At 43.7% G+C, this 15,807-nt stretch overlaps 2 protein-coding genes across 4 annotated transcripts in view; one reads left to right on the forward strand and one right to left on the reverse strand.

Annotated features, from left to right (window-relative positions):
• LOC140459741 (FHF complex subunit HOOK interacting protein 2A-like) overlaps window positions 1-4,142 on the forward strand; it is a 26,122-nt gene extending 21,980 nt beyond the window's left edge. For both annotated transcript variants that reach the window (XM_072554222.1, XM_072554223.1), the window contains exons 15-17: window positions 926-1,066; window positions 2,424-2,524; window positions 3,340-4,142. In XM_072554222.1, coding sequence (XP_072410323.1) covers window positions 926-1,066; window positions 2,424-2,524; window positions 3,340-3,442 — 345 coding nt within the window. In that variant the 3' untranslated portion in view covers window positions 3,443-4,142. The remainder of the gene's footprint in view (window positions 1-925; window positions 1,067-2,423; window positions 2,525-3,339) is intronic.
• Window positions 2,111-15,807, reverse strand: LOC140459742 (transcription factor IIIB 50 kDa subunit-like). 2 transcript variants are annotated; one of them, XM_072554225.1, is made up of 5 exons: window positions 15,371-15,807; window positions 15,048-15,243; window positions 12,465-12,524; window positions 10,529-10,850; window positions 2,111-5,305 (listed from the first exon to the last, which is right to left on the reverse strand). In XM_072554225.1, exons 2-5 carry the CDS (start codon window positions 15,238-15,240, stop codon window positions 4,570-4,572), a joined length of 1,311 nt encoding a protein of 436 aa, XP_072410326.1. In that variant the 5' UTR covers window positions 15,241-15,243; window positions 15,371-15,807; the 3' UTR covers window positions 2,111-4,569. The 2 variants fall into 2 exon arrangements, with proteins under 2 accessions (XP_072410326.1, XP_072410327.1); XM_072554226.1 differs by having other exon boundaries at window positions 15,093-15,803.

Consider the following 15,807-nt stretch of genomic DNA (forward strand, 5'->3'; position numbering starts at 1 on the left):
CATAAAATCCAGTCTGATGCTCAGTGGCATACTGAGGGAGAGCCATACAGCTGTCAAAATCCTTTTTCTGAAGGGAGTCTTTCACTGTCAGAGATGCTGTTACTGAGGAATTCCGTACTGTCAGATACTCAGTTCTGAGGGAGTACTGACGCAGTTGTTCTGATATAATGCACATTTTGTCAGTGCAAAGTTGCTAAAACGCAATTGATGAATTGTGGACGATGTTTGAAAAACACACATCCTGCTGAACGGGTATACCTAATTAATATTCGTGATCTTCTCCAGTGTGATTTTCTACAACGGTTTGCAATAACACAATTTTGTATAGCGTGACGTTGCAGAGGAACACAACGGTCGCATTATAGCAGAATGACCTGGACCTAGAGAATGCTGCATAGTGGGAGCACTGCTGCACTATCAAAAAGTCAGCACCGAGGGGGCACTGCTTTGTCAGAGGGCCAGTACAAAGGGAACACAACTATTACAGATACTGAAGCACCAGCTGCCTTCTGGTGGATGTCAAAGATGAGACATCACTAATTAAGAGAACAGGCCAGAAATAGATTAACTGGCCATTATCTCACTGCTTTTCATGCACACAGATTTGTTTCCATGTTTCCAACAACTGTGACTGCACTTTATTGGCTGTTAAGCACTTTAGGATTGCTTGAAATCATGAAAGATGCCATAAAATTCAATGCCTCTTCCCTCCAAAGACGCGTACTTTCCATAGAGGTGTGGAAGGACCAGAGGTTCCCTCAGCTTCTCCTGATCAAGAACAAATGATATTTATAAATTGCCTTACCATTAAAGAAAATACATCCCAAGTACTTCATAAAGATAATGAAAATCTTGCATTCAATGAAATAATTTTTTGCACTAAATAGTACTGATTATTATTATGGTCTTAACATTTTCTCTTCAGCCTTATGACCTGAATTTGCAAGTCACATCAGTGATATCGAAAGTAGCACTTTTCCCTCATCCTCACCTCCATGAGTATTTGCTGGATCCATACATTAACCTCATCCCTAGCTGCAGGTCTCTCTTCTCTATCATAGTCCGGGTGAGTACTTGATCTGTTACTTTGATTTGTCTACTTTGTTCCCATCAATCAGTCATTAGCAGCCAGGATGTGCTGAAGATTAGATGAACAGGCAGCTGTTAACATGAAACAGACTGAAGTTACCATTATAAGTCAGCAGGACAGTCCAGTTGCGCACACAGTGGGGCGAACAACCCAGTGTCACAAACTTATGGCAAACCGAAATTGAATTCTAGACTGGTATCTGATAAAACATGGTTATTTGATCATTTGAAGACCCAAATGGACCCCTCTCCTGCCACCTTTACATGCTCATGACTTCAAAGTCACCTGAAATTCTTGACTTCACAAAACATTAAACTGAAGTCCTGTCTGCCCTCTGGTGGATTTTCCTGGTGTCCTGGCCAATAATTCTCTTAACTCACATTTAAAGATACATTATGTGGCATTATCTTAAAACACAACCTTCTCAGGACAATAAACGTAAGCTTCACTTACATCCTGAGAATGATCGTGTAAGAAAAGTGTTGGATGCTATCTTGTGAGAGTAACTGGGGGTTCTCAAAGTGGAATCGTGGCTCAATGGTTAGCATTCCTTCCTCACTGCGCCAGGCACCAGGGTTCAATTCCACCCTCAGGCGACTGTGTGGAGTTTGCATGTTCTCCCCCCTGTCTGTGAGGGTTTCCTCCGGGTGTTCCACATTCCTCCAACAGTCCAAAGATGTGCACGTTAGGTGGATTGGCCATGCTAAATTGCCTATAGTGTCCAGAGATGTGCAGGCTAGGTGGATTAGCATGGAAAATATAGCATTGTAGGGATGAGGTGGGAGGGTTCAGTTCTGGGTGGGATTCTCTTCTGAGGGGCACTGCAGACTTGATGGGCCGAATGGCCTGTTTTCATACTGTGAGGATTCTATGACTGCAAGGTAATAACTATGACTAAATGGTAACACAACTAGGTGAGCAGTCTAAACACTTCTCTGAAGAGACAAGTTCAAATCCCATCACAGCAGCTTGATGATTTTAAATGCAAATGAATAATAATTCTGCAGTAAAATTATAACCTTATTACTCATGATAATGAAATTTATTTGGTATAATAATCACACATCATTACCAGACCCACGGCAATGTTTGACTCTTAACTGCCCTCTGAAACGGATAGCAAACCATGCAACTGTTCTGAAAAAGTACTGTTAGCATACTAATACTGCATGGATTTAAGCGAATCAAGAACATGGTTCACCACCACATTGTCACAAGCAATAAATGCTGACCGCACCAGCGATGCTCACATCACCACAGTGACTTTAAAAGAAAATCTGTCACCCAATCAGATTGATGCTGTAACGAAACTCCCATTCTCTGCTTGCCTCAGGTAATAGGAGATCTCATGCAGAGAATCCAGAGAATCCCACAGTTTCCTTCCAAGCTCCTGTTGGTCAGAAGACAACTGATTGGATTGGAACCAGAAAGTATGTAAGTGACATGGAATTTTTCAGCACGTTCCTAATGTTCAGGAGCTTCAGCCATTTGCAAGTTCATGTGTTTAGCTGTATCAAGACAAGCTTTGTCAAAGCAGATATTTTTAATACACTTTGATTTATTTAACTTATGAATCATATAAATTTAGCATCCAAGTTCAGTTGGTAATATAAAAGGAGGGCCTTTATTCCAAAGGGAACAGAGTGCGTAAAGCAGAATGTTTTTCTAAAACTATGTAAGGACATTTGTCACACCACAGCTATTATACCGTGAACAGTCTCAGTCCCATTATCTAAGGAAAGAGTCTTTGGAGGCAGTCCGGAAGAGGTTCATTAGATTAGTCTGGGGTTGGGAAGGATTTTGAGTAGAGGTGGAATAGTTTGGGCTTGTATTCGTTAGAGTTGAGGAGAATTTGATTGCATATGACTGTCCTCTGTCTGCAAATCCCCATTCCTACTCCACTTCTCCTCAGTCTACACATCCTCACACTGGCCCCTTCGTTCTGCAAGCCCAATTCCGACTCTGTCGCACTGCAGTCTTCAAGCTTTAGTCCACTTCTCAAGATAAAAGCCCAAACTCAGCTTGATTTCTGTACCACAACTTTCAAATCATTTTTGATACTGGTCAAGTTTGAACACTTTGAATAACTGTCCTTTCCAATTGGTCAGGGAGCTGATTCCTGCTTTATCAGGATGAACTGAAGGGTGTAATGAGAGCAGAGGACAGCATTGTTTACATTCGTGATTGTTCATCTCATGACCGGATTTAAATATTGAATGAAATTGATTTTTGATTTGTTAATTTTGCAGGGTGGATCATGTCACAATTCTGAAGGGTGTCATTGTCCTGGAAGAGTTCTGTAAGGAGTTAGCTGCAATTTCATTTGTTAAATACCCATCAGAACCAGATTAAGACTGACTGCGTCGCTCTTTCTGAAGAGACCAGTGAAGTGGAACTGGAATGTTTCCAGCAAACACATTGACAACCCATCTCTCTTCTAGTTCCCCTTTTTAAGTTCAGTGGAGTTTGATCACCTACTAGTGAATTTACAACACGTTTCTTCTCATCCTCTTCAGAATCTGACCTTAAATTTGAACTATGGAATTACTTGTTCCTCCTGTCAGCAGGACACAATTCAGAGATGGAGTCCTGTCAACAGGATAAGTCACCATTGGAACCTGCGTGTTATGTCTGAATCGCACTTCCCTTCTCATTCTTGTCACCTTCAGCCATGCACCATTTCTGCTTTACACTTGACCATGACTCAGGGCATGTCAGGTACAAGATTTTGTTTGTTGTTACTTCCAAATATTTAATGGGGTGAAAGAATTTGACTTTTCTAAGGTTAACATAGCTGTGCACTTTTCAGTTGTATGTATGGCTGATGACGAGCGAATCACATGAATACGCCTGGGGTTTTGTTGTCTTGTTGTTTGTAGATAGATTCAAATCAGGAGATAAAAGTGGACATATTTTAAAATGAGGTGCTTGTTTTATCGAGAATGAGTCCTTTGTCAGAGGAAAGCTATGGGGATTGGTATAAGCTTGTCCAGTCTGTCTGGGAAAAGGACAATGAAAATGTTATTTTGACATTAAAATATAAAAGATTTAATGTTATGCTCCTGAATTAAATATTTCGGAGGTGGTGCTGCTTGATGGTACCAAATAGATGGAGTGACCTAGTCAAATGTTGAAACATCACTAAAACAGATTTTCTGGCTATTGAATTCAGTGACTGGCAGTCCCACTGGAAATTTAATATCTACTGGCACCAGATTGCACAATGCATGTAACTCTAATCAGTCCAATTTACAACTAACAAATTAAAACTGTAGAGAGGGACAAAAAAAACTACAATGAGAGTGACATTCTGAAAACACCTTCTGCACAGCAACAACATACTAATTTACCAGCTAGCAGGAGTGTTGTAGCTTTCAGTCTTCATTCACCTCAGACACTCTGGACATAGCACAAAGAGGCACTGCTTCTCTGCAACAAGCACTGCCAGCATCATTGAATGAGTGATTAGTGAGTGCCATTTACAGGATGGCACGTGCTGACTTGAAGGCTGCCACCTCCTCAGGTGTCCTCAAGTACTGCTCAATTTCACTGTCAGATATCTCCTCCTCTCCAGTGGTTGGCTCAGTGTGGAGGGTGGTCTCTGCTTCTGGGCATGCCTTCTTCCATTTCCTTTGTTTGAGGCATGGCGGGAGGAAGATTGGCATTGTGCGCTTCCGCCTTGACACATCTCCAAGGTGCTCCACAACGGAGGGTACCATCTCCCCACTACTGTTCCCAGCCTCAGCCTCCCCACTCGTTTCTGTTCCTTCACTTGGGTCTATATGCCCATTTGTGTTCTCTGTACTCGCGAAACTTAGCGTTTGCCTGAGTAACAGGGTACGGTGGCGGAGAATATCATCGGTGTATTTCACCACAGTCTTGGCATCAAGCTGCTGTGGGACCAGCCAGGCCAGTTGTGATGCCAGCGTGACTAGAATGTCAAGCATTTCCTTCACCCGCTGAGAGGCAGGTGGGGGCTGCCTGACTCCGGCCAACTTGCAAAACTTTCCCAGGCTGCACTTCAGACGGTGTCCAGGGAACAGTGACTGCCAGGCCAGGTAAGCAGCTGCCGTGATAATAGGCACTGGGTGTCTCCCAGTCACTAGCCACGTCTCACTGGCCAACTCCACAAGCTGCATGGCACGTTCCACCACCTTGTCTTTATTCTCCAGAAACTGAGATGGGATTGATGCAGAATTCTGGAACAAATTAAAACTGCAGAGAGGGACAAAAACAAAAAAAACTACAATTAGAGTGACATTCAGAAGAAAAGTAGACTGGATACACGTTACGTACAGCAAAAACATACTCTGTTTTCCAGATTTCGTTACAGCTGAATTTCAGAGGGGAGAATGACTGTCCCCAACTTCAAGGCTGTGTGGACATCAAGAAGCCCGAACAAAACTCACCAGAACATTATCATAAGGAACTGGTTGGAGTTTGAGCTTGCACAAAACAAGATTAGCTCTGGCTAATTGCAGGCCCAGCAATCACAGGGTAGTGTCAAAAACTCAACCATCTTAAAATGTTTCATCCACAATTTCGATTCCATCATAAGGTTAGGAGTGGAATGTTCACGGTTGATTATTTAGCAACATTCAAAACTCCTCAGATACTGAAGCAGTCCATCTCCAGATGCAGCAAGTCCTGAACAAAATCCAGGTTCAGGCTAATATGTGGCAGGTAATATTAGCACCGATGGGTAATGATCATGTCAAACAAGTGAAAATCGAACCAGCACCCATTGGCATTCAATTACATCACCATCACTAAATCCCATACTGGTCAAGAGAATACCTAGGATGTTGATAGACACATTGGACTTGCTTAATAAATACTGGGGCTGCAGAAGTTAGGCATTCGGCAGTGAGAATCCCAAGTGAGATGGAAAAGTCCCCACTTGGTCTGGTTGGGGGAAGCTCCAACAATATTCAATAAACTTAATAGGATCAACAAGGAAGCAGCCCACTTGATTGGTACCACATCCACAAACATTCACCCACTCCAGCACCGACACTCGGGAGCAGCAGTGTATACCATCCACAAGATGCACTAAAGAAATTCAGCAAAGATCCTGACAGTGCCTTTCAAACTACCAACCACTTCCATATAGAAGGACAAAAGCAACAGATACACAGAACACCACCACCTGCAAGTTCCCTTCCAAGCCACTCACCATCCTGACTTGGAAATATATTGCCGCTTCTTCATTGTAGTTCAGTCAAAATCCTTGATTTCCCTCCCTTACGGCATTGTGGTTCAAGAAGGTAACTCACCACCACTTCTCAAGGTCAACAAGGGATGAGACGAGGACTTTGATGAAAGTACGGTACATGGTTAATGATAATACATTGACGTGGGCTGTGAACTGACTTGCCAGAAATGGCAAGACAGATCTCAATTGGTAGGGAGACTGGTCACGGGTCACCTGGATCAGCACTGGAACGATTGCTCTCTACAGTTTTTATTAACAAAGTGTAAATTTGCTGACAAACGAAAATCTTTGCGTATTCATTGATGGGAGGAGAGCTTCACTGGCTAGTTCAGCATTTATTTCCCAGAGGGAGGATAAGAATCAACCACGTTGCTGTGAGTTTTGAAGTCACTTCTGAGTTTTGTAGGATGGCAGTTTCCTACCCTGAAGGACATTCATGGACCAAGTGGGGTGTTTTTCTGATATTGATAACAGATTTATGGTTATCATACTCCTAATTCCAGATCTTCATTGAATTTAAAATTCACCATCTCCCATGGCGAGATTTGGACCTGGGTCCACAGACCATTACCCAGCCATTTGGCAATGTGTATTTGAAATGTATAGAGTTATGCTTGATATACACCACACACATCATTCAAGAGAACAGCATCAAAGACAATGTATGAAGAAAGGAAATTTGGGTTCACATTGTGGACATCTCTAAATAATAGCTAGAGAAACTTGGGTTTTAGGTGCATTCATCAGGTCTCAAAGACAAAAGTATTTTACCCATCGGCAAGACCTCTAAGATCTTGTCTGGAATCCTGCAAATACCCATTGTTGTTTTGGTCTCCTCACATTTTAAGTCATTTGGAGACTTTGGCGGTCAATTCACCTGTTTCCCAGTTTAAAGCATCCTAGTTATTAAGAGTTGATTGTCGACAATCAACACTTCACACAAGTTAGAGACGAAGGGATAATTAAATCCAAATTTATAAAGATCTCTCAGGTGATTTTTATTTATTTCATTAATTTTGAATTGAGAAATGGAAATGACTTTGAAACAGCTTAGGGTTAAAGGAACAAACAAGTTTGTTTCTTTATAAGGTTTGAATTGACGCATCGATCCAGGGAAGAGTTTTGGGTTTGAAAAGAAAGAGGTTGGCTATTAAGCGAGGTCAGTACCTGAGAATTGGTTCTGGCAAGTCTGGAGGAGATCCTGTGTACCAACAGCTGGCAGTTGTTCAATAGTAATTGAGGCCTCAGGAAGAGTCGTTCAGTCTGTCAGGATGGAGCTAGAAATAAAGTTTTTTTTAAACTCTGTTTTCTGAAACAGCATGAAGCTTTTACATGCTCCCTGTCTAACCTACTGCACCAGCTTCAGGAAGCCCAAAGAACGGAGAGTTGAGTAAGAAGTATCGCTTACTGTGCCTCGCTGAACTGATAAAGTGACCCTGATCAACATTTCAGAAAAATCAACTATTGAGTGCACATTTATGCCTGTGAAACAATGCCATTTAAATGATCTGATCAGTTTTGTTTGTTTTATAATGTATCTCTTCACTGTAAATGGAATTTTAAAAAAGTTTGCACTTTAAGGCACAGACATTAAACAACATTGTAAGCTGATGAATGTTCTCTCTGCTGAAGTTACTGTGTATTTAATGAATAATTAAGCCTTTTGTTTATAGTACAAAACTAGGGTCTGGAAATTAACTTTTTTTCAGTCAATGTTGCTGGCTGACCAACATTTTATTGCCCATTCCTAATTGCCCTTGAGAAGGTGGTGATGAGCTACCTTCTTGAATTCAAGGATCTTGATCCACTGACATTGAAGGAATGGCGATATATTTTCAAGACAGGATGGTGAGTGGCTTCGAGGAGAACTGACAGGTTATGGTGTTCCCACAGAGTGAGTGAATAGTTGTGGCTGTTGTACCAACCAAGCAGGCTGCCTCCTTGTTGATGCTGTCGAGTTTGTTGAGTGTTGTTGGAGTTGCTCCCATCGGGCAAGCGGGTAGATTTCCATCACATCACACTTCATGCAGTTCTGGTCACCCTGTTACAGGAATTTACCAGGGTGTTGCCAGGATTGGAGGGCTTGACTTATAAAAGTAGGCTGCATAGGCTGGAAATTTCTTCACTACAGCGTAGGAGATTGAAGGGGAGATCTTATGGAGGTTTACATCATCATCAAGGACATTGGTAAGGTGAATAGCAAAGGTCTTGTCCCTAGAATGGGGGAGCTCAAAACTAGGGAGCATATTTTTAAGGTGAGAGGGCAAAGATTTAAAAAGGATGTGATGGGCAACCGTTTTTCACCAAGAGTGGTTCGCTTGTGAGATGAACAACCAGAGGAATAGATTGATGCAAATTCAGCTAAAACATTTAACATACATTTGGCTAAGTACCTGAATAGTAAAGGTTTAGAGGGATATAGAGTCATAGAGATGAACAGCACAGAAACAGATGCTTTCATCCAACTTGTCCATGTTGACCAGATATGCGAAAGTAATCTCATCGCATTTCCCTCTAAAGCCTTCCTATTCATATACCCATCCAGATGTCTTTTAAATCTCAATTGTACCAACCTCCACCAGTTCATCTGGCAGCTCATTCCATACACTCACCAGTCTCTGCATGAAAAGGTTACCCCTTAGATCCCTTTAAATTTTTCCCCTCTCACCATAAACCGATGCCCTCTAGTTTGGAACTCCCCTGCCCCAGGGAATAGACCTTGTCTATTCACCCTATCCATGCCCCACATGATTTCATAAACCTCTATAAGGCCATCACCAAGCCTCTAACACTCCAGTGAAAATAGCCCCAGCCTATTCAGCCTTTCCTCATAGTTCAAACCCTCTAACTCTGGCAACATCCTTGTCAATTTTTTCTTAACCCTTTCAGTTTTCACAACAATCTGTCAGATATGGACCAAACGCAGGCAAGTGGGGCAAGTTTAGTTTGGGAATATAATTGGCATGGACTAATTGGTCCAAAGGGTCTGTTTCCATGCTGTATGGCTCTATTCACAAAGTTTGGAATTGGTTATTTATAGCTCTGAACCACTGGACTGACGTTTTGGTGCGTTTGACAATTTAATGTCCCTGTGTTGTGAAAAAAAGAGTTGAAAGTCTGATTTGGTTTGGCTATCTATCTCCATGTGATAACACAGGTGACAAAAAAACTGCAGGTATGGGAATCCAAAACAGACAGACAGAGGCTGGAAGAACATAGCAAGCCAGGCAGCATCAGGAGGTGGAGAGGTTGGTGTTTCGGGTGTAACCCGAAGGGTTACGTTCGAAACATCACCTTCTCCACCTCCCAATGTTGTCTGGCTTGCTATGTTCTTCCTCTCTGCCTGTCTGTTTTGTAACAAAGGTGCCAGCATGGTTTTACCTGTGGTGGGGGAAATTAAACTTTCGTGAGACACAGCATGTCATTTATGGTGGTCAGGTTGTTTGAAACAGAGGGTCTTTGTTTGTTATTGTACCTCCAGTGCCCCTCAATCAGAACATGTGAGCTAAGCAACACCTCAGGGAGCGATGGTGGGGTAGTAGAAACCACTCGCTATGATCAATGGCATCCAGGTGCTCATAAATCGCATTAGCCTCAAAACTGACAGGAAACTCCATCACAAGCTCAAAGAATGCAGTGTACACATTCAGTCAGGGATGTGGGTGGAAACAGGCATGATGCAGACTCTGAGGATAAACCTGGGCTGTAGCGAGGGCAGAGGGATCGGGACGTTAGCAGGGAAGGAGGAGGAAGAAAAGAGAAGGTCATTTGTTCATGAACTCAGAATTAAACTGATCACTTGAAACCATTTTATGTTTGGATATTGCATCCTGAGCATCCTGAGTTTGCTGATGGGATTTCTTTCAAACAAGGCTTAACTCATTGCAAACGACACCATTGCATCAGGCAGCTTAAACCCAAGTGTTCTGCATATTTGTGACCCCCACCCACACGAGGATACAGTACACCCAAAAAACAGGAAAAATGACCCACAAAACCAATGAAATCAGATATCCTGTTAGAGTGGGTGGGAAAGACAACAACATCTGTGGCCTACAGAGGCAGAATGCCAAAGTTACACATACATCGTACCTGACTGCCTGTTTCTTACAATCCTTACTTACAGCAAAGCAGCTTTAATGAGTCTCATTTGCAGCAGTGAAGTTACTTAAACACAGTGGACGCTAGGTGCAAGTTAGAGGATAAAAGGTGGATATATTCACCCATCACAGTGAGTTTTCACAAGATCCAGAAGGCTGAGAGTCGGAATATCCAATCTTAACTCTTTCAGCAGGTGCTGGTAGACAGTTGAGAACAGGGTGGGCTCCACGTGAAGCAGTGAGCAGATGGTACTCAGGGTCAGAGGCCAATTGTGCTGGCGACAGGAGATGTGAACACAGCAGCCCACCAAGGCTTCTTTCTTCTCCAGAGTGACATGCAGGAAGCTTTGATGTTCATACGCTTTCAGGTAAAGCTCGCTGGCTGTGTCTTCGACAACTGGACGTACTCGCAAAATCCGACACAGGTCATGTACCCTCTTCTGACCTGCAGGAAGAGGGAGAGAAGAGAGAGAGGTGCAGATTTGGAGAACGACCAGGTTAGAGCAGTAGCACCAGGAAACACAAGAAGTAATAATATAACTGGCATCATCTTGTACTCAGAAACAATGAGGGACTGGTGCACGATTTAAAGTCTGGGCCAGTTCTGCCCTGAGGCAGCTACACTGTTGAAAGTGACTATTTCTGCCTGGTACCCTCGTAGATGGGATGAAAAAATCCCACAACATTATTTGGAACAGCTCAGAAGTTCTCCAATGTGAGTGAACCCTCGAAATCAACAGCAATGAAAACTGGTCAGTTTTGTATTTGAAAGAGATTGCTGTTCATAACAGTTCCTAAATTACAGTAAGACTTTCACTTAAAAAAGACAAGATCACATATGTAAAACTGAGGAGGTCTCCAATTTCCTTTGTTTTGATTAATTCCAAATATTTGTCAGGGGTGTGAAGGTCATCTCCCATTCCCTCTTTCACACACACAAAATCCCTACCTACCTTCCTCCAAGTGAACAGTTAACATAGTGCTGCCAATGAACACTTCAGATCTCAGCCATCAGTTCATCTCCCCTCAGGGACCAAACACTGACACTGAATCAACATGATTTCATGTCTAGCCTCAATGTATGGTGCATGTTGTTTTCAGACAGATAACATTCCCCCCGAGTGTCCCAACCTCAAACCATGGCTTTAGAACATAGAAAAATACAGCACAGAACAGGCCCTTCGGCCCACAATGTTGTGCCGAAGATTAATCTTAATATAAAATAAAATAACCTAACCGACGCACCCCTCAATTCACTGCTGTCCATGTGCATGTCCAGCAGTCGCTTAAATGTCCCTAATGACTCTGCTTCCACCACCACAGCTGGCAACGCATTCCATGCATTCACAACTCTCTGCATGAAGAACCTATCTCTGACGTCTCCTCTATACCTTTCCCCTAATATCTTAAAACGATAACCCCCCCTCGTGCCAGTCAATCCTGCCCTGGGGGAAAGTCTCTGACTATTGACTCTATCCATGCCTCTCATTACCCTGTACACCTCGATCAGGTCACCTCTCTTCCTCCTTCTCTCCAGTGAGAAAAGTCCAAGCTTAGTCAACCTCGCTTCCTAAGACAAGCCCTCCAGCATCCTGGTAAACCTTCTTTGCACCCTCTGCAAAGCCTCTGCATCTTTCCTATAACAGGGCGACCAAACCTGGACACAATATTCCAAGTGTGGTCTCACCAGAGTCTTGTAAAGCTGTAGCAAAACCTCACAGCTCTAAAACTCGACCCCCCTGTCAATGAAAGCCAAAACAGCATATGCTTTCTTAACAACCACTTGGGTGGCAACTTTGAGGGATCTATGTACATGAACACCAAGATCCCTCTGTTCCTCCACACTGCCAAGAATCCTATCTTTAATCCTGTATTCGGCATTCAAGTTCGACCTTCCAAAATGCATCACTTTGCATTTCTTGCTTTGAAACACTTACTATGATGTTAGTGACCAAAGCAGAAGAGCGGTTCCCAAAAGACATCCCAAAATGATGATCAATCCAAAATATTAATTTCTGGTGTGGGCTTCTGACCTCTACTTTCAGTGTTCATATCTTACCTTGTATCTGGTTGCGACAAGGCTTTTTCACCTCTGCTGTGCTCTCACTATATCTCACTGCTGTGGAAAAAGATTGAAACAAATGACGTTCAACAGTGCCATTTAACATTGAGACATGTATACACCTTCCCCCAGCACAGATCTTCTTCCTCAATGTGCACATTCTCACTGGTACCCAATGTGCATGTCATTTCTCCTCCCCAAAATGTAAAGATATTAATGATACATTGGGTGGAAGAGAAGATGGATTTTGGAGCTTAGTTACCCAAAACATTAAAAGTGATGCCTCAACTTCAGAAGACTGTTTAAAGGCTAAATACGTGTTCTGGTCAGAGGAATAACATATGACAATTAAGGTATTATTCAAGTTTTGCAGAAAATTTCCCTCAGACTGCACTATGTGCAGTTCACTTAGAACACTGTCTTGTTTGATGAAATTATGTTACGGCCAGCAATAGCAAGCCAAATTAAAATCAGCCTTAATTATCACTGGATTTACAACAAAGTGAAATTAAGTTATTTAATGACCCTCAAAATTGCCCAATTGTTCCCAAACAGACTATACAGATCACACATCTTGGACACCAAGTTTATAACTTAAACAAAAATAAACAATTTATGATTAATACCATAACTTGGGCAGGACAAAACTAAGCAAGGTAATCTCATCAGTGGATGACTGAATAACAATCTCTTTTGATCATAATCACCACTCTAACACACAGAGACATACAGTTCTGAAATAAACCACAAACAAAAAAAGCATTATGATTTGAATGATTTAAAAGGGATCCAAGGGCAATTTTTTTTCATGCAGCGGGTGCTGCATGTATAGAATAAGCTGCCAGAGGAGATGGTGGAGGCTGTTACAAATACAACATTTAAAAGGTATCTGGATGGGTACATGAACAGGAAGTGTTTAGAAAAATATGGGTCAAATGCTGGCAAATGGGACAGGATTAATTAAGGATATCTGGATGGCATGGGGCAAGGTGGACCGAAGTGTTTATTTCCATGCTATATATTTCTGACTCCACGAAAGCAGAAAATGCTGCAGACGTCTGGCAACATCTTCAGATGAAAAAGAGTCATATCAGTGTCAAAACATTAATTCTGTTTCTTTCTCCACAAATGCAGCCACGCCTGCTGAGTTTCGCCGATGTTTTCTATTTTTCATTTAGATTTCCAGTATATGGTTTTATTTATGAATGAAGAGTTTTGACTTTTCTTTCATCATTACTATCAAGATTGAAGAGTTAGAGTTAAAAAAGAGCATAAAGAAATTGAGATACAATGCTTCCAGTGATTCAGAGCCTGCAGCAAGAGAATGCAGGTTAGAAAAAGAAAAATGTTTACCACAAGAAGCAGGGAGGGGCATTTAAAAATTGCATAGGCAGGCTATTGAATAAGTGTTATAATAGTCTATATTATGGAGACAATTCAAGTTTCTCAACCATCGTGGCAATCATGAGCAGGAGGCATAGCAAACTTCCTTTCCCCCAGATATTTGAGAGGGATGAACATGAGCTCTGCTGGTCTAATGGGATCCCCTTGTTTCGTCTGTATTGCTCAAGATCAGGGAACTACGGCAGGAATCATTCAGCAGTGGGGTGGCACGGTGGCTATCATCACCCGTGTTTAATTCCAGCCTCAGGCATTTTTTTAGATGAGATTCCCTCAGTGTGGAAACAGACCATTTGGCTGACACTGACCCTCCAAAGAGTAACCCACCCAGATTTATTTCCCAACATTTACCCATGACTAACACTATGGGCAATTTAGTATGGCCAATTCACCTAACCTGCACATCTTTGGACTGTGAATTGAATTGAACTGAATTTATTGTCATGTGTACCAAGGCACAGTGGGCTGTGGGAGGAAACTGAAGCGTCCAGAGAAAACCCACATCGACACAGGGAAGAATCTGCAAACTCCACACAGACAGTCGCCCGAGGAGGGAATTGAACCCAGGTCCCTGGCACTGTGAGGCAGCAGTGCTAACCACGGATCATCATGCTACCATAGGTGCCACCAAGATCCAGGCGACTGTCTGTGTGGAGTCTGCACATTCTCCCCGTGCATGCATGGGTTTCCCGCTGCCAAAGTCCAAATATGTGCAGGTGGACCTCCCAAGCTAATTACAGGTGGGGGACCTGGGTCTGATCTCCAGCATTTGCAGTCCTCACTTTCGCCTGGTTGATTATAACCTTACTGCCAATCCATTTGCAAGGATGCCAACCTTGAAGAAGTTCTCTTCTCTCTACAAAGGTCTCAGCGAGTCTCTCTCTCTCACTGCAACCCCTAGGTCATCTCCTCTGCCCTGAAGTCCTGAAACAGACTTGACCCTTTGCTACCTTTTCCCAGACCCACCCCACTCCCATTTATCTCTCCGCCCTGGAGGCTCCCAGCCTCATTCCTGATGAAGGGCTTTTGCCCGAAACGTCGACTTCCCTGCTCCTCGGATGCTGCCTGACTTGCTGTGCTTCTCCAGCACCACTCTAACCTAGACTCTGATCTCCAGCATCTGCGGTCCCTCAGTTTCGCCTCGTCGAACGCTCTTCGGCTGGTCGGTGCAGACTCTACCTTTCCGCACCGCTGGGACCCTGATGAAAAACGGGGCTGGTGTACCTTGGGAGAAGGTCTCCTCGGAGCGTGTGGTGGTGAGCAGCCCCTCGGTCAGCAGGAAGCCACACTCCGTGCACACCAGGTGGTCCTGGCTGTAGTGGGAATCCTCGACCACCTCAGAGGAGCCACACTCCGGGCAGCGGCCAGGCATCTTCTGGAGACCAAAAGGAAAGCGAGAGCAAGCTGAGCCGTTGAGAAAGTGCCAACAGAGAGACACGCAAGACACAGAGCAGGAGAGGGTAGCCCACTTGGCCTCCTTGTTGATGGAGAATCCGCCTAACCTCGGGGTTGAGAAGATTCCAGGCCTGTGCTGCTGCCACCTCCTTGGTTCAAAGGTTGGATTTGAAAGACTGGGGTCCTTCTGAGGGGGGGGGGGGGGGGAAGCCAAGTCCTCCTGGTCTGGTGGGTGGGCAGCCCTCCTTGAAGCGGTGAGGTTTGACTGGGTTTCTCCCCGCCCCGGGTCATGGACGGACAGATCCTCGGGAACGGGGGATGGAATATTGTGTGGCGCTCCCAGCTCTGACCGTGAGGAGCGGGAGCCGCCGCTGGACAAGGGACAGGGCTCTCGTGCAGCACGGACACAGGGTCCCGCCCACTCTCCCGCGAGCGCTGGGGGGAGGCGGGAGGGGGAAAAAAAACCGTCAGATCAATTCAAACATTCAAATTCCGATCGGTTGAGGCGGCTCGAACTCCTGCGCAAGCGCGGTACCGCGTTGAT

Source organism: Chiloscyllium punctatum, chromosome 35 (genome assembly GCF_047496795.1).
Source record: "Chiloscyllium punctatum isolate Juve2018m chromosome 35, sChiPun1.3, whole genome shotgun sequence".
Lineage (NCBI taxonomy): Eukaryota > Metazoa > Chordata > Chondrichthyes > Orectolobiformes > Hemiscylliidae > Chiloscyllium > Chiloscyllium punctatum.

Excerpts from the sequence above, each read along its gene's own strand:
- LOC140459742 (XM_072554225.1), bottom strand. The coding sequence starts at position 15,240 with ATGCCTGGCCGCTGCCCGGAGTGTGGCTCCTCTGAGGTGGTCGAGGAT. Across the intron at positions 12,525-15,047 it reads GGTCCCAGCGGTGCGGAAAG|CAGTGAGATATAGTGAGAGC; the intron begins GTAGAGTCTGCA and ends CTTTTTCCACAG. Across the intron at positions 10,851-12,464 it reads TTGTCGCAACCAGATACAAG|GTCAGAAGAGGGTACATGAC; the intron begins GTAAGATATGAA and ends CTCTTCCTGCAG.